Source organism: Phodopus roborovskii, unplaced genomic scaffold, assembly GCF_943737965.1.
Source record: "Phodopus roborovskii unplaced genomic scaffold, PHOROB, whole genome shotgun sequence".
NCBI lineage: Eukaryota > Metazoa > Chordata > Mammalia > Rodentia > Cricetidae > Phodopus > Phodopus roborovskii.
This window is the reverse complement of record NW_026126480.1, coordinates 14,095,926-14,115,127: the sequence shown is the minus strand read 5'-3', so window position 1 is coordinate 14,115,127 and position 19,202 is coordinate 14,095,926. Positions and strand designations below refer to the sequence as shown.

The 19,202-nt window shown below is 39.5% G+C and overlaps 2 protein-coding genes across 6 annotated transcripts in view; both read right to left on the bottom strand.

Moving 5' to 3' along the window:
- Stim1 (stromal interaction molecule 1) overlaps positions 1-19,202 on the bottom strand; it is a 167,832-nt gene that overhangs the window by 45,597 nt on the left and 103,033 nt on the right. For all 5 annotated transcript variants that reach the window (XM_051192446.1, XM_051192445.1, XM_051192447.1 and 2 more), the window contains exon 3: positions 2,669-2,783. In XM_051192446.1, the coding sequence (XP_051048403.1) occupies positions 2,669-2,783 (115 nt within the window). The remainder of the gene's footprint in view (positions 1-2,668; positions 2,784-19,202) is intronic.
- Positions 17,227-18,181, bottom strand: LOC127228014 (NEDD8-conjugating enzyme UBE2F-like). The gene has a single exon (XM_051192450.1). It carries the CDS (start codon positions 18,179-18,181, stop codon positions 17,681-17,683), a length of 501 nt encoding a protein of 166 aa, XP_051048407.1. The 3' UTR covers positions 17,227-17,680.

The following is a 19,202-nucleotide window of genomic DNA, read 5'->3' as shown; positions in this document are numbered from 1 at the left end:
ATTAGTTTCTGGGTTGCTATTGCCTTTATTATTAAAACTAGAGCTGGTTAACGTAAGATTAGCAAACTTTGCTAAGATCTAAATAACACAGGAAAAAGAGAAGAGAAAAACAAACACTGGTATCCAACATTAGTCAGAGAATGTTAACAACAATAATCATACAAAAAGGAATGACATTAGCCTGCTAATTTTTTCAACATAAATGACTAAAGCTGATATCTACACCAGTTAGCTACGCTCAGGCCAGCCAATTTGAACAAGTGCCAGAACACTACATGTTTTTTGTAGCTCTGGAAACTGTCCCTCTAGAAAAAAAATAGGGGTCTTTTTCTGAATAATGAAGCAAATTATTAGACACAAGAAGGTTTTTAGTCTATCAAACCACTTGGTAAACCAGTCCTTAAAAGGCACATGTAAATGACCTCTCAGCAGTGAGGGATCTGCTGTACCTTAGAATGTTTTCCTACTAAGGGTAAATGAGTCCCAGCCCCTTCTAAAAAACTTACTTCATTGTCTTCCATGTTCCTGTAATTTGAAATACACTGGAAGTGTTCCAAATAGTTGCTAAGTCCAGAAATAAAGTTCTTACCAGAAAACTGTGGAGCTGTTTTCTAGTATTGTGATTCAAGCCTCTATTTCTGCCTTCCCTAGGTCACTTCCTTTCTCAGTTACTTTTCTTTGAGCCTGTAGAAAAGGCCAAGAATGTGTTCCTTGCCTCTTGCATTCTGAGTTCGTACTTATAAAATCTACTCTTAAAAACTAGGCTCCTTATCATCATGTTATTAGAGAAGAAAATCAAAACTAAACAGAACTAATGGAAGATTTTCCTGGCTCATGTCATTGCCTCAAAGCCCACCAGTAGACAGCCTGAGTTGCTCAGGAGCTATAAAGACACATGACCCTGGGGGGCAGAGGGCTTAGTTTCTAAAGATTTCCAGGAGGCTTGCTCCTACACATTTCTTCTAAACTGATAAAACAGTTAAGTAGCAGCAGCAACACCCTTTTCACCCCATCACAGAATTAGGAGTAGACTCCATTTCCTGATACAAAGCTAACAAATCTAATGCTGTCATATGTGTGTGTGTGTGTGTGTGTGTGTGTGTGTGTGTGTGTGTGTGTTCCTTCTCATCTCTAAAATGCTACAGTTCTAGGTAAGAATTTTAATTAAAAATGACCTCATTCTACTAAAAGTAGTATTTTCTGCCATCAGGTGGCAAGTAAATGCATTGGTCTACAAGGATCAGAAAATCTACATCTAGTCCTGACTCTCCTAAAAGCATGACAGTGAACACACAATTTTATAAGCCTAGTCCTAAATTTCCTCATCTAAAATCCAGGAAAATTACAAACGGTGGCAGGTGCCTATTATCCCAGCTGCTTGAGAGGCTAAGAAAGGAGGATTCAAGAGTCTGAGGCCTTCATGGGCAAGCAACACTGTGAGACAGTCTCAAAATTCTGAACCCTGGGTCAACCTTTCCTTTTTTAAAGATTATTTATTTTATGTGCATGAATGCTCCATCTGTATGTACATTATACATAGTTGTGAGCTACCATGTGGGTGCTGGGAATTGAACTCGGGACCTCTGAAAAAGCAGCCAGTGCTCTTAACTGATGAGCCATCTCTCCAGCCCAACCAAGATTAATCTTTCTTAACACTTGTACCTCTCTCTCTCTTTCTTTCTCTCTCTTTGTCAACTTGACACAAGCTGGTTTATTCAGTGTTGGGAAGCAAATCTGGGGCTTTATACATGTGAAGCAAATCATCTCCAACTGAACTACATGCCAAGTTGCTGCTTCCAATCTTGTTGTGATCCAAGGACACTAGCCACAGAGATAAATGGTGAGGGAGCTAAAGACCTGTTATTTTCTTCCCTGTCGAATTTCACAGTAGTAAACATACTTTTTCACTTAGAATTCTGAATAAAATGCTCCAAGGGGAAAAAAACAAGGTAGTCATGATTTAGGAGCTTTGTTATTAAAAAGATCTAAAGTTTTCACTGATAAATTCAACACGAGTCAGTAATGTGACCACTGAAGGCACTAGTACTTAGTTAGGCAGTTCTAGTACATGTCCAGGGTTCAGAGCTCAGAAGTTGGCAATGCAATTCAGCTCTGTACAAATCAAGCCACATTTGGGAATTTGTGTCCAATTCAAGGATCTAGCAAAGATAATATAAAAATATTTACAAAATTGAAATCTAGATCAGAAAGAAACTGAAAACTGTTTTATTCAAAGATGAAGAACTATGTAAGTTTTTTTGGGGGGGTGGCTCAGGAATGGACCCCATCTTTACTGACACTCAACCTTTGAATCATCTGGACTCCGAAGAGAAGGTAGTGAGCAGGGAGTACAGAATAGGGCTCCTGGAGAAGAGCAAGCTCCTTATCTGGAGATGATAAGAAGCTAGTAGATGTCTATGGGGGATAGTGTGAGGACAGAAGTTGAGTTAGGCTGGAATTCAAGACATCCTGATGAAACACAACTTCAAATCCCTTTCCCAGCATAATGACCGTAATTCAGTCTTATTACATTACTGTATATAGAATTATTTCAGTAATTCACATCTTGTTAAGCATTTTTGCTCATGTCCTTTTAAGGTCAGGTATCTACTCATCTCCTCTCTTCTGTAAACCTCTGACAAAAAGGACAGACAAGGGTGCTCATTACCTTCTGATGACTTCCATGCCTTCCACAGGTCCTCTACGCTGATAAGTTTATCCTCACCGTGGAAGGTGCTGTGCTTCACTGTTGGGTCATGATAATTGAGGTCTTCCCTCAGGAACTGCAAGGGAAAAGCATATAAGTCCCAGAAGACACTTGTGAACCAGCCCACCAAGATCTCCACGTAAGTCATCTGTCTCCAGCTACACACATTCCCAAAGCATTACTTACAAACCCCACTCATGTATCTTTTTTTAAACTTTCTTTTTAGCTTTGTCTTTCACATCATACCTCCTGATCTCATCCATTTCTCTCCCCTAAAAATAAAATAAAATTTAAAGATAAAAAAGGAAAAAGAAAAGAAGGAAGGAAGGAAGGAAGGAAATCTTGTCATGGAGTCATGCAGTAAACCCTTTTATCTATACATTTCTACATGTAGGCTTTTATCTATACATTTCTACATGTAGGCTTTATGTCATTATGTGAATGTCTCCATTGCCAAAGAGAACGTTTTTTGCTTTGTTATATGTTTCATATGAAAAAAATAGATAGGCTAGAATTCTTTCCTTGTACTGCTTTTCTTTTTTAATTATAGAAAAAAATTGACAGTGAATTCAACAAGCTGTAAAAGGGAACAAAGAAGAGTTAACATTTTAAAAAAATGTTTAGTATGTTTTTGTATCCATGTGTACACATGCACATATGGGTAATTATTCTTAATCAATAAAAACCCGGAGTCAGATATTGGTGTAAAAGCTGAAAGATTGAGAGAGTAGTAGCCACCAGAGACTTCTTATTGCTCTAAATTCTCTGACCTAAAAGGGTTCAGATCCTGTCTCTGGCCTGCCTTATCACTTCCTCTCTCTACCTCCTGAGTGCTGGGATTAAAGGTGTGAGCCACCACCCCTGGTTTCTATGATTAACTAGTGACCAGCTCTGCCCTCTGATTTCCAGGCAAGCTTTATTTGTCAGAACACAAACAAAATATCACACAACATATGGGCACATGTGTTTACAGAAGTCAGGAGTAAACATTCACCTTACCTTTGGCCAGGCATGGTGGCACACAACTTTAATCCCATTATTAATATTGTAGTGTATGCTTGCAATCCTAGTATGCAAAGAGGCAAAGGCAGTAAGATTACTGCAAAGTTTGAGACCAGCTTTGTGTACATACTGAGTTCCAGTTCTGGGCTAGGCAGGTATACATAACATAGCCACTATATTTTAGATAAGCATTAACCATATTTACTCTAAATATTGTCATATACCCAGTAAATAGCTGGTCTTAATTAGAATAATGTTTAAAAGCAGTAACAAAAAATCAGGTTACTTTTTGGCTCTCAAAACAAGGATTTACTGTTTCAAGTCCTCTCTCAAGATGGTCCAAGGAGGTGCCCTAAAAGTTTTGTCTTACCATGGGGAATGTAGCATTGGCTAGAATGACAGCTCAGTAGTTCGCCTAAGTGCCAAAGCACCAGCTGTCACTAGGTATATTTAGCTCTATGAGCTCAGGAAAGTGCTCTTCCATGAGGTAGCACAAAGCTGATCCCAGGCAGTAGTGAAGTCCTGTGGGTGGTAGCAGAGAAGAAGGAAAACACAGCTCCAGATTCCTTGGCACAGGTCCAGCTAGCTCCCTCAGGGACAGGACTCACTTAAAGCCAGAAGAGCAGCACATCTTCAGGTGCAGGGATCTGAGCATCTCTCCAAGGGCACCACTTAGTTCCACTGCCTCCTTCCTCTATTACTCAACCTTGATTCTCACTGCATGTCTGCTATGTTTCACAAACACAGCACCTCTAAAGTCTCCTCCTGCAAACCATTTAAACCTCACATTTCTCAGCTCTTCTCTGTACCATAAGTATCTAGCAATGACTCACTTTTTTGTTTTTGTTATTTGTATTTTGAGGTTACTGTTGAACTCCTGATCCTCTTGCTTCCCCCTTCAAGTGTTGAGATTACAGGCATGCACCACAATGCCTAGTTTGTTGTTTGTTTTTCAATGCAGGGATTTGGTATGTAGTGCAGGCTAGCCATAAACATGCGGCCCTACTGTTTCAGCATTCTCAGTACTGGAATTACAAAAGTGCCACCACATTGAGCTTAAGGACTTTCATTTTAGTTGTCAAACCTCCAGGTACCATTTACACCAAGTATTAGGACAGGATGAAATAATTGTCCATGGTGACATTCACCAGCTATTGCTAAAAGATTAGGAGTAGATAGTCATTTCTACCCCACCCCACCCCACCCCTGCCCCATCCCTTTTAGGTTTTTTGAGACAGGGTTTCTCTGTGTCTTGGCTGTCCTGGAACTCAGATTTGGAACTCTCTATAGCCTCTACCTACTGAGTGCTGGGATTAAAGGCATGTGCCACCACTGTCCATCAAGAACAGTCATTTCTCACTCACCTTTATACATCTAGGTCTTCTGCTAGTTTAAGTACTATAATGAAGAAAGGTACAGTTGTGCACAAATATAATCTCAGTATTTGCTGGGAGGACATGTTGATCAGAGGTTGCAATCTACCACAGCTTAGCAACTCTCCCTGGGCTCAGCACAATATGAAGGACTTTCCCCAGGAGGCTTCCTGCTTTCTACCTAGCCTTATCTAGAGATGTCTCTAAGCCCATATGCCTGACTTATCTCAAGGATAACCCTGGACATAGTTCCCTGCAAACGCTCTTCCCCTGCTGCCCACATGGTAATTAAGTAGCATGCTCTAGCTATTTTCATAGGGCTGTGCTGCCATTATTCCAGCTATATGATAGAAGTGTGCCACCTAATGCAAATGAGGGTTTGCCTCAGCTACCACCACAATCCTATATCTCCCCTCACTCTGAAATAAAGTTGAGCTGTCACACTAAAGCTGTCTCCTGGAAAGCTATTCCACTGTGGTAACAGGCCATCCAAGGCTCTCAACAGTTGCTTCTGCCCCTTTGTCCTCATGGACTGGTGGCCAATGGACCATGAGGAAAAAGGGGACCCCACGGTGGTATACAAATATAATTTCAATACTTGGGTTGTCAGGATTAGCAGTCAAGGTCATCCTGGGCTATATAAGACCCTGTCTCAAAACAAAACAAAAACTACTAGAATGACCTTTATGAAACACAAATCTAACTAAACCAATTCCTCCACTTAAAATCCCATGGCTCCTCATTATTTAATAGATAAAGCCCTGGTTTCATAGACTGGCACTGACATCCCTTCATACTCTCCCTCCTTGCCAGACCAGGGGTCATGACATTACAGCTATAATAAGCTACAATAAGTTTATAATTTCTTTATTTACATATAATTTTTTCATTTGAGGTTGTTTTTGTTTTAGTATGTATCCTAAGCTGGCCTCAAATTTTATATATATATATATATATATATATATATATATATATATATATATGATCTTGAATTTCTGATCCTGATTCCAGAGTGCTGGGATCATAAGCATTTACCACCACCAGGTCCAGTACATGTGATGCCGGGGATCAAACCCAGAGCTTTGTGCATGCTGAGCCAGCATGCCTCTAGCAGCTGAGCCACATCCCCAGAATTTTTTTTACCAGAAAATTTTACCAGAAAAGCCAGCTAATTCACTGACACAGTATCTATAGCTAATTTCATACTACAAAAGTAGAACTGAAACCAGGTGTGATGGCAAGTGCCTTTAATCTCAGAATTCAGGAGCAGAGGCAGGCAGATCCCTCTGAGTTCAAGGTCAACCTGGTCCACATAGCAAGTTTTGCCTGGTCTACATAGCAAGTTTTGGAATAACCAGGACTACATAGTGAGACACTATCTCAAAAAATAAATAAAAAAGAAAAGAAAAAAAAAACTGAGTAGTTTCTACAGAATCTTTATGGCTGGTACACCCTAAAATATTTATTTTCTGTCTATTTCAAGAAAAAGTGACTAACGCCCTCTAGAAATATCAAGCTATTTCAGACCCTTGAGCATAACATGCACATTCATAGCTCCAAGCCTTTCCATAACACGCTCCACATGAAATGTGTTATTCTATTAAAATACTATGCCTGTTAAAGTCACTGCCTCTGTGCAGTTTTCCATACTTCTAACTTCTAGGTAAGTTAATTGAATGCCCCCTTGGTTATTTGTTCCCTTAGTTCTCAAGTACACATGACAGTACTCCCACAACACTATAATTTAATTAGCCCCTTCCTATTTTCCTTAAGCAACTCAAAAATACTGTATTCATCATTTATCTTTTTATTCACTTACCTTGCAAATTCCCTAGAATACTTATACCCATCTACAAGCATAGCCCTGGCACAGAGCAAGGTATCCAGTTACTAAATAACTGAAAGGCTGTCTCTTATTTGATTTTATCCTACAACACACAGAATGCTGGACAGACGTCTTAGCCATTAAGAGAGTTATACTTGCTGGACTTCAAATTAGACCTTGCTTCTAAAGCTGGCTGCCTTGGTTTAAATTGTGGGTCTACCACTTACTTACAATGCATTGTGTATATCACCTGCAAAATATGGGTAACAATAATACCCTCCTACATAAACCACTTACTTATAAATGAGTTAATTTGTGATAACAGCTTAGAAAAATACCTGAAACAAAATGTGTGTTAGGGGTGTGTGGGGAGGGGGATCTTTTAAGGATAAGATAACTAAGAATGTACAATCCTGGGAACCTGGGAACCACTATTATAATAATGCAGATCCCTCATATCTAAAAGAGTCCCATAGAGGATCTAGTAGAAGATATTTCCTCAGTGCCTAGTAACAAAAGCCAATGTGCTGGAAGATAATCAATGAAGAAAATTAAGAAGAGACACAACTGTCTACTAACTTCAAAGATTCCTTTTGTTCTATTCTGGGATTCTTTTCAAACTAACTCCACTTTAAATTGAAACTAGACAGACCTTTTGCAAAACCTTCTTTGGTCTGAGCCCTACTTGGAGTTATTAGAGTATCAACTGCTTCTTTCTCCTATTCCTGATGGCAATAAATTCCGATTCTCTGAAAGTACCAACATTTTCATCAATCCAATGATTTGTACATGCCAGTCCCTCACTCCCCACCTTTTCATGGCCACACCTAGTTATCTGATTAGATCCAGGTTACATATCAGTGGTCATCCTAAACATGAATAAAGCTAACTTGGGTCTTCCTCGTTTGTGATTCATGCTGTTAAATTAATATAGCAACGTCAACTGATTCCCAGATCCCTGTCACTAGGAAACTTCTTCCAAAGCAGCAACAACATCTCTTTTTCCCTTTATTTCCAACACCAGCACAATAAAAGTACACAGTGGGTGAAGATAAAGGGCAGCTCTTGTCATGGAATTAAGCTTGATGCTATACCATAATATTAGGTACATGATACAGGTCAAATCCTAAAGTCAACATCTAAAGTTGCAGCTTTCCAGGCACCAGGACAGAACAGCAAAGACTGGATTACTCTAACATCTCCAGTCTCGAAAACTATTAGGACCAAAGTATCCAAAACGGTCAAGGACTACTGTTTGGTGACCTTTGTTTTATGACAGAAGAACAAAAATAGATCACTAATTAGAATGAATTTCCTTAGAGAGAAAAGATCATCTTCTTAATTGGGGTCAACAGGATGAATATACAGCACTGTACCGAATGCATCAAAAAGGATATTTGCAATCTATGCCCATACCACCATGGACATACTCAATCTCCTTTGATCTCAGAAGCTAAACTGTGTCAGTTTGGCTACTAATGCCTGAATGAAAGACATGGCATTTATAAAAACTGCTGGGATAGAAGGCACTTGTAGCTCAGTACCATGAAAAGCTAAATGGATCAAGTCTCCAGTAAGGCAGAGGAAGAGATTTTCTGGGAACCACTAGGCCACTCAGGCTAGGAGAACAGGTAAGGTAATTGCAGATTTCCACCTCATCCAGAGGTGCAAATTCATAAGCACTAAGTGCAAGCATTAAAAAAATTGGGGAGATCTCATATTAGCAACTTAACAATACACCTGAAAGCTCTAGAAAAAGGAAGACATCACACTCCAAAGGAGTAGACAGCAAGAAATAAACTCAGGACTGAAGTCAATAAAATAGAAACAAAAAAAACATAAAGAATCAGTGAAACAAAGACTTGGCTCTTTGAGAAAATCAGTAAGGTTGACAATTCCTATCAAAATTAACTAAAAGACAGAGAAAATAATGAAATTAACAAAACAGGAACGAAAAGGGGAAGTTAACAACAAACACTGAGGAAACCCAGATAATCTTAAGAACATATTTTAAAAACCTGTAATTAACTAAATTGGAAGAATCTAAAAGAAATGGATAATTTTCTTGATGCACACCTCTTCCAAAGTTTAAGCAAGGTCAAATAAGCAATAAAACAGACCTATAACCCCTAGTGAAATAGAAGCAGTCATTAAAACTCTCCCAAACAAACAAACAAAACAAAACAAAAACAAAAAAGCCCAGGGGCAGGTGGTTTTAGTGCAGAATTATACCACTCTTAAAGAAGAGTTAATGACAAAACTCTTCAAGTATTCTTTTTATGAGACCACAGTTACCCTGACAACCAAACCACATAAAGATCCAACAAAGAAAGAGAATTACAGACCAATTTTCCTAGTAAATTTAGATGCAAAGATTCTCAATAAAATACTTGCAAACCAAATCCAAGAACATACCAAAAAGATAATCCACTATGATCAAGTAGGCTTCTTCCCAGAGATGCAGGGATGGTTCAACATACATAAATCAATAAATGCAATCTATCACATAAACAAACTGAAAGGCAAAACCCACAAGATCATCTCATTAGATGCAGAAATGATCTTTGACAAAATCCAACACCCCTTCATGATGAAAGCCTTGGAGAGATTAGGGACACAAGGGACATACTTCAATATAATAAAGGCAGTAGACAGCAAGCCCAACATCAACTTAAATGGAGAGAAATTCAAAGCAATTCCACTAAAATCAGGAACAAGATAAAGTTGTCTATTTAATACCTATTCGATATAGTATCTGAAATCTTAGCTAGAGCAATAAGACAACTGAAGAAGATCAAGGGAATACAAACAAGAAAAGAAGCCTAAGTAGCTTTATTTGCAGATGATATGATAATATATATGAGTGACCCTAAAAATTCCACCAGGAAAGTCCTACAGCTGATAAACACTTTCAAAAAAGTAGCTGGATACAAAAAAATTAAGTAACATAAATCAGTAGACCTCTATACAAAAGGCAAACAAACTGAGAAATAAATCGAGGAAACACACATTTCACAATAGCCTCAAATAATATAAAATATCTTGGGGTAACTCGAACCAAGCAAGTGAAAGACGTAATATGATTAAAAACTTTAAGACACTGAAGAAAGAAATTGAAGAAGTTATCAGAAAATATAAAGATCTTCCATGCTCATGGATTACAAGAATTAATATAGTAAAAATGACCATCCTACCTAAAGGAATCTGCTGACATGATGCAGTATCAATGAGGATACTGGACTTCAACTATCATTTTCATAACTAATAAGATGACAATTACACTTTGGGCAGACAAACCAAGGAGATCTGAGGCTACTGATGTCCCTCTGCTAAGAACGTACCTCCTAAAGGGAAAACATTATTTAAAGAAAAGCATGACTCACCTATAGCTCTAGAATCTTGGCTCAAAGGCCCTACTTGGAAGAAAGTCAGGTTTTAAAAGTTCTGTAACTTCAAGACTGAAGATGCTATGTAGACAGTATAAATTGTGGTAAATGATATCTGGAGAAATGATATTTCTGAAGAGCAGCCCTCTCTTATCTACAGTGAATGTATTCCAAGCCCACCTCCCACTCCACCCTCACCCCCATCCCCAACCCACCCCACACAAACAGAGTGTTAAATGGTGGATAATACCAAATCCTGTGGAGTACATTTTTCCCCATATAAATACACCAATGATAAGTTTAATGTTTTCTCCATTTTAACATGATGCACTGTGGTCATAACTTTTGCAATTTGAGGTATAACTGCAAAACTAACACAAATTTATTTTCTCTTCTTCAGTTTCACAGATAGATTGATTCTTACTGTTTAAAAACTCCACCATACTTTTTTTTTCCTTTTCACATTAAGTGAAACTTTCACCTTTTCTCTGACAAGGAATCACTTTATGGCCTTTCTTTGGCATGTCCAATTTGCCAGCATTGCTACTCTTTCCATTTAGGGGCTTCTATTAAGTAAAATAAGACACAGTACTACAATACCATTCAATGTATCTGACAATTCAAACACTAACAAGTGGGTATCATATATATAGCAAGGCTACAACGAACAAAGATAATTCATACTTGGGGTAGGTGAAAGTATTAGATTTCAAAGTTCTACACAAATTAGTTCATAATTTAAAATTTATAGGGTCCATGCACATGGCTCAGTGGTAGAATACCTGCATTCAGGTACAAGGCCCTGGGTTCAATCCCAACACCAATACATATATATTTAAAAAGCTTATGAATTATTCGCTTATGGAACTTTCATTTAAAGTTCTTATAACACAGTTGAACTAAAAAAGTTGAAACAAGAGAAAACAAAACCTATTTTGGCAGGACAAATTAAAGATCAGAGAGTTTACTGGAGAGAACTGGGGGAAAAGCAGCTGGAAAGAACTTTTCCAGTAGTAAGCACAAATCTCAAACAATAACCTCAGAAACCATTCCTTCAAAGGAGTTCTAATATGATAGTATCAGCCTGTTAAGTAATTTATGCCCCAAGACAGTTTTGAAAATAAGAGTGTTATGGAATATTAGTTAAAGATGTGTTGTATTCTTTTATGTTGAATTTGTTTAGCTCTGTAAAGCTGTGTTACTTTGTCTGTCTAAAATACCTTATTGGTCTAATAAAGAGCTGAATGGCCAATAGCTAGGCAGGAGAGAGAAATAGTCAGAGCTGCCAGGCAGAGAGAAATAGGAGGAAGACCGAGAAAAATAGGAAAAAAGAGAAAGAGAGAGAAGGAGAAAGGATGCTAGAGGCCAGCCACCCAGCCACACAACCAGTCATGAAACAAGAATGAAAGAAAGGAATATAGTATAGAGAAAAATAAAAAGCCCAAAGACAAAAGGTAGACAGAATAATTTAAGAAAAGCTAGCTAGAAACAATGGCCAGGCATTCATAACTAAGAATAAGTCTCTGTGTATTTATTTGGGAACTGAGCACATAAGAGAGCAATAAGTTTACAATCGATGGAGCTTAAAAACTGGGTGTGGCAGGAAAAGAGATGTCAAAAACAGCTCTGTCACATCTGTTACCACCCAAAAATGACTGTGTACATGTGTAAGGCTGTACTTTCTAAGGAGTGAAATTAGGAATAACATAGAGAAAGACTACTAAAATAACCTAGTCAGTCATTAAACAAGTAAACAAGCAAATAATAAGCTCCAGAGAGATTGGTATAGTACCCAAAGTTGCTATCATGTGTCCTTACAGAAATACTCTATAAGACATATGAAAAGTATAACCACACAACAGAAAATATGCAAGCAACAGAACTCCCTTTAAGAGTGACCAGATGTCAAATTTAATAGGAATGATACCATAGTAGCCATTATAAACATGTTCAATACTAGAAGAAATCATGTGTGTTACTCACCCTCCCATTACTGTGGCAATTACTTGAAAACCAGTCTAAGGTAGGAAGTATTTATTTTGGCTCCTGGTTTCAGGGGTTTCAATCTATGGTTAACTGGATCTACTGTTTTTAGGCCTCTGGCAAGGTAGAAACATCACAACAGAAAGAGGAAGAAAAGCTACTCGCACATGATGGTTAAAAAATAGCAAAAGAGGACTGGTCTTAGAGACAAGGAATAACTCTCAAAAGCAGGCCCTTAGTGATTTCCTTCCTCTAACTCAAGATCTCCTTTCCATTCAGCTATTAACTCAGCAGGTTAAGCCCAATGATGAAGTAAGTTCCCTCATCATTCAATCCCTCTTCAATAGTATCACTATCTAAAAAAAACCAAACCTTCTATACATTTTTTAATATAAGACCATAGTTAAAGAAAATATGGGAACATATGAGACAATGTTGTACCAACTAAGGGCACACACCAGTAACCCCAGCACTTGGAAGGTAGAGATGGTAGAATCAGAAGTTGTCCTTGTCCACATGGCAAATGTAAGGTGCATATAGAAGGCCTGTGGCTATTAGGCACTGAAAGGAAATGAACAGAAACTGGATAACACTGCTACTGCACTGCACTGTACTGCACTATGTGCATGGCTCCAATGTACACAGGATCCTTTATACCCACGTACCTTTTCTGAGCTTCATACCACTCACTGATAATATCTATTACTGGTCTCCCTGACTGAGGAGTAAAGAAACTTCTCTAGGTATCTTCCTGCTCTTGTCTCCCAAATTAGCCACGGTTTTGGCTTCCTACATTTAAAACTCATTGAATTTTCCTTCTTCTCTTTTCCCAAAACATGTTGAGTTCATCTGCTTACATAAATGAACTTTTATTACACTTTACATAGGTGTGTGTGTGTGTGTGTGTGTGTGTGTGTGTGTGTGTGTGTGTGTGTGTGTGTACATGCATCCATGCACCACATCATGCTTGGGGAAGTTAGTTCTTCTTTCCATCATGTGGGTCCCAGGGATCAAATTCAGGTCATCAGGCTTGGCAACAAATGTGTTTACCTTTACTGGCCTCAATCTCTCAACACATAACCTGGTCACTATGTAGCTGAAAGTAGCCTTGAACTGCTGCTATCCAATTTCAACCTTCCAAATGCTGGAATTACTGGCCTGTGTCATCATGCCCATCAGTAATCTACAAAATCTTCCCAGGAAGGAAGTGTGTCTGCTTAACTGGTCTTTGTACATTCACCATCCAGCTCAGAGCAGACACTAAATATTTGAAGAAGTAAGACAGGAGAGTGAGGAAATGAGGAGAGAACAAAACAAAAACAAATAGAGAGGGTCATTCGTTAATCCTCAAGTGAAGCAGACATTACATTGGAAGTCAATTCTTCCTAATATTTGTGACTCACATGGCACATGATATACATAAAGACATAAATACGTGCAGAGAGACCTGCTCAAATAAACAAACAGACAAAAACTAGTTAGAGCTAAAGGGAAATTGGGCTTGTGAGCTAGCTGGCAAGTTCTCAGGAAGAATCAAAAGCAGGGTTAATACCTAAAACAGGGTTGTTGTATTTTGTTTTGTTTTTGTTTTTCTTTGTGTTGGCTTCACCACTCTTCAACCCTAGAAATCTGCCTACAACCTGGTAGAGCCCAGATTTTGCTTATATTAAGCAACTTTGGGGCTTCAATTTTACCTCCAGGCTGCACATACTGTAGGCATAACTCTTTACCCCTAACCTTTTGATCACTGACCAGGTTTCTCTAGCTCAGTGTTTGCTCTTCTTCCTATGCTTTTTGCTAGACACTGACACATCTAAATGCAGTAAGACACATACCCACACAAGCACAAAATGATATATGTACAAATGAAAAGAAACACAGAACACTAATACACATCCAGACAGAAAACCCGTCATCAGCAGGATTGCCATCCAGAAGAGACAAAGCAAACTCTACAACAAAGAAAGGAGAAAGGAAAACAACAGCCTGCTTAGTGAGAAAGAATTTCCCTGTCTGTCAAAGCAAGCCACCTTCTGATTTTCCTGGAAGCATGAGGGACACCATCTGGGGGAGCTGCTGCCTCATCCTGGATCTGGCAAGTCACTAAGACAGATTGTAAAGCATGCCTACCCTCTGAAATGTTTAGCTCCATGTGTCTGCCAACTGGGACCCTTGCTTGAGTGCCAACTGACAATGTATCTTTTCCTCTACAGCACATACTAGATCACCACACCTGATTCTTCCTAATACTCCCATAGTTCTCAGTGAATACCAGCACTCTGGCCCTAAACTGTTCTCATGTCAATAGACATAATCCCAGTACTCAACTCAGGAGACAGTTGAGGGAATCAATGCAAGTTCAAGGCCAGCTTGGCTATCTAGTGAGTTCCAGGCCAGCCAGGACTACATTTAGTCTCAAAACAAACTAGTGTTTTTGTTACAGACCACTTACACCTCTGCCTAACTATCCCTAGGGCTTGTCATTAGCAAAAAAATATATCATCTTCATTTCAATTTCATAAGTGAGGAATATTTGGCCTTAACAGCTAAAAATTCACTCAGGCCAAACTCTAAAGGTCATACTCAGATTTGGGTTTTGTTTTGTTTTTAGAAAAGGTCTCAATATGTATCCCTGTCTGGCCTGGAACTCAATATGCAAACTATTCTGGCCTCACAGAAATCCACCTAACCTCTGCCTCTCAACTGCTAGTACAAAAGGTGTTAGTCTTCAGAGTTTCTATTGTTTTGATAAAATACCATGACCAAAAGCATCTTGGGAAAGAAAGGGTTTATTTCAACTATAGTTTCGAATCACACTCCATCATTGAGGTAAGTCAGGGCAGGAACTCAAAGAGGGCAATAAACTAGCAGTAGGAGCTGATACAGAGGCCACAGAGGAATCACGTTTACCAGGTTGCTTACTCCTCAAGGCTTACTCAGCCTGCTTTCTTATAGGACCTAGGACCACCAGCTCAGGGGTGGCACCATTTACAGTAAGCTGGCCATCCTACATAAATCATCAATCAAAAAAATGCATCACAGGCCATTCTGGTGGGAGCATATTCTCATTGAGGTCCCCTCTTTCAAAATGAGTCTAGATTGTATCAAGTTGACACAAAACAAGCCAGCATTACCACCATGCCTAGCTCAAGCTTAAACTTTTAAAAAGTCAGTATCTAGGTCAGTGGTGGCACTTGCCACCAAACCTGAGTTTGATCCCCAGGACCCACATAGGAGAAGGAGAGAACTAATTTCTGCAAGTTGTCCTCTGATCTCTGCATGTGAGCCATGGTACTCAAGTGTGAGCACACATACACCACTCACACATACAACTGGTAATTAAAAAAAAAAATTGCAAGTCAGTATCTAAGCCAGGCTTGGTAGCATATGCCCATAAGTTCCACCTTCTCAAGAGACTGAAACATGAGGCTGACTTGAAACTAATTTGGGGCAACCAAAGCAACACTGTGAACTGCCACTTCCTAAAGAATAAAACCAGATATAATGGTGTATACCTGCAATCCCAGCACTTAGAAGATGAGGCAGGGGGCCTTCAGTATGAGAATCTAGGCTATACAACAAGGATAGCCTGAGGCACATGGTAAGATTCTCTTTCTAAAGCCTAAATATTTTGGTGATTCATGCCTATAATCCCAGCACTTGGTAGGCTAAGGCAGAAAGACTGCCATAAGTCTGAGGTCAACAAAGGCTACATAATGAGTTCCAGGACAGCCTGAGCTACAAAATGTGACATCAATGTCCTTAACGTTTAAGAAACTCACAAAATGAAGGCTGACTGTTTTAGCAGTTCTACATTTCTGCTTCCAAAACTGTCAAAGAAACTATGAGAGACCAAATGGTAATTCCCTTTCACCCACAGAGACCTGAATCCATTTCTCCATCTTAACTTTTATGGAGGGCCATGTGAAGCCTTGTCAAAGACAGCTGGCAAAAAACTAATACAAAATTTCAAGCTATAAGCTGACTATGAACCAGATGCTATGACTCAAGCAAATAGTTCAAGGCCAGCCTGGTCTATATAAGTTTCAGGCAAGCCAGATCTACATTATGGAGAACTTGTTTTATAGCAGGGTTGATAGAAAAAAAGCCATAAAAGGAAAATAAGAACAAAGTATTTGTGTATGCACATATATAAAAATATTGCAGTAAAACACATTACTTTGAATGCTAACTAAAGAATATCGCGCAAGCATGCTTGTGCAACATGCTGTGCGCGCACACACGCACACACACACACACACACACACACACACACACACACACCGGATTTAACACATGTTTGTAATTCTAGCATTTGGGAGGCTAAGGGTTATCTAGAGTTCAAGGCTAACCTGGGCTACAGAGTCATACCCTAACTGCCCCATGGGATGGGGGAAAGATGAGGATAGAACATTTCCTTGACCTAAGAATCAGGTTTCCCTGAAGATTATTATTATGATGATCATCACTTGTTTCAAAGGCCTAATCAAAATTCAATTCATACTTTGCCGGGATAAATAGCAAGGCACCAGCTTGCTCCATGAGATAAGAAATAAGAGAGGGACTGCAATTGGATATGTGTAGGAGTTAGAAATCAGGAAAACAGAAAAGCAGAAAGATGCTTCTAGCCCTTAGGAAGTAGAAGGCCAGGAGTTCAAGGCCAGTCTGGGTTACATGAGACCTTATCTCAAAATACAATATCAAAACTAAAACAAAAGTGACAAAATAAGAAAAGTGTCTTCAAACTAAGTTTAAAAACTTACTCCATCAACCAATATGTATCTATCAGAAACTTGTGCTAATACCCTCAGCCTTTGTCAGAGAAGCTTCTTTTTTTTTTTTTTTTTTTTTTTTTTTTTTTTTTTACAGTGAATGACTATGCATTCTGGGAAGCTTCACATCTAGGCAGGGCCAACATTCGTGGAAGAAGCTAAGAGAATGTGCATCCAATCACAGTTTATAGCGGGTTTCTTATTGCCAATCTGCCAGTCACACCGAACATGTCATTACATCACTTGTGCAGGACACCGATTTTGTTGGGGGGAAGGGAAGCAAGCGCTATCCTCAATGATGAGTTCATTAAAACTTCGGAGGAATCCCACAGCCTAGACAGTGGAGTTTCAGTAAACATTTTAAGGGAAGCAGACAATGCTCTCGAGGTCCAGACATATTTTCTTGCTGTATTGTGTAGTCAGGAGGATGGTCTTCTTCAGGACAACATGGTCGCAAGACTGGGACAATCCCAAGGGGCTGACAGGGAGTATGAGGATGGGGAGGAGGGCTACCTCGAGCTGTTTCACATCAGAGACAACTGTGACAGTCCTCAGACCTGCAATCTCTCCTCTTATCATCTGGCATAGCGTTTGATGTATTCATCCACTTTGTCCCGGAAATCCTCCTTGTCTCATAAATGATGTTCAGCAGCTTCAATATTCAGTGGATCATCAAAATTCAAAAGATCAGTAAATAATGAGTTTAACCCCCAAACAACATCCTTCAATGTCCTAGTGGGAGCCCAGCCAGTGCCATCAATCGAATGTTCTCTTAGTAAACTTAGACATATTTCCCCTGTTTCTGTGATGTTGGGGTGCCAGATTTTAGTCAAGCATTTCACCTTGGGAGGCACCATGTTGTAGGCATCAGGAACTTCGTTTTCAAACTGAAATTTTCCACCCTGGTAGTAACCCTCATCTGGGCTTACAGTCAGCTGAAAGCAATGAAGCTTGTTTGGATCAGGAAAATGTACTTTACAAATAAAGGGTAAATTAGCTTCAAGTTCTGCAACCTCTTTAACAAGCAACTTGTCTCTCACAGAAACCCTCCGAGTGGAGTCAGATGTGGAGGCTGATGTCCGGGATCCTTTGAGACCATCATCCTGCTTCAGCTTGCTAGCCAGTGTTAGCATTACTGCCACCTTTCTTCTGAGCACCTCGAGTCAGGCGAGGTGGGCCGGCACCCAACACCATGCCCGACCAGCGGAGGCAGCAAGAAGCGTCAGAGAAGCTTCTTACCCCAGCACTCAATGATTAATGCAGAGACTCTTAACTGAGAAGAAGCTACAGTGGCGTGCTCAGCCCTAAATAGGACATCTGTATCGATCCTACCAAGGTCATTGTAGAGAAGAGGAGGAAAGAAAGTAAAAGTTGACAGGTAGAGAGATCTGCAAATAGACCTCTTCTGGACATGTCAGCTGTTCCACTTATAAATTCACAGCATTTGAGTTACCTGCACAAGACTTGTACAATATTGGACATATCTCCATTTCATCGTGGCTGGAGGAGGCCACAAGACCCAATCCTCCCTGAAGTAGCACTGACAGTTGATGGTTACTTTGGGATAGTGTAGTCACTGATAAGTTGCTCATGCTCCAGTAAATAACCACCCACCCATCTTGCAAGGGGAGCAGGGACCTACTGAGTGGGTAACACACACAAAGCATGGAAGTAGGACTCAGGAAGGAGGGTGTGTGGGAGAGGGAAGGGTACACTGAGGTGCCCAAGAATGGAAGGCTACATTTCATGACCTGGGCTACATAGATAGATCCTGTCTCAAAAAAAAAAAAAAAAAAAAAAACAAAAAACAAAAAACACACTAGGACTAGAGAAATGACTCAATGGTTAAGAATACTTGTTGCTCTTGCAGAGGACCTGGCCACTGTTCCCAGCACCCCATAGTGGCAGCTCAAAACAATGTGTACCTCCAGATCCATGGCATCCAGTGACTGTTTCTGGCTTCCATGGTACCAGGAATACATGTGGTGTACATATATACATGCAGGCAAAACATTCTTACCCACAAAAAAAAAAACCCTCTTTAAAACCCATACATGGCAGTGGGGGGGCATGGGAGGAAGGGAGGAGAGGAAACTGAGATTGATATGTAAAATAAGATTGTTTCTAATTTAAATTTTTAAAAAAACATACATG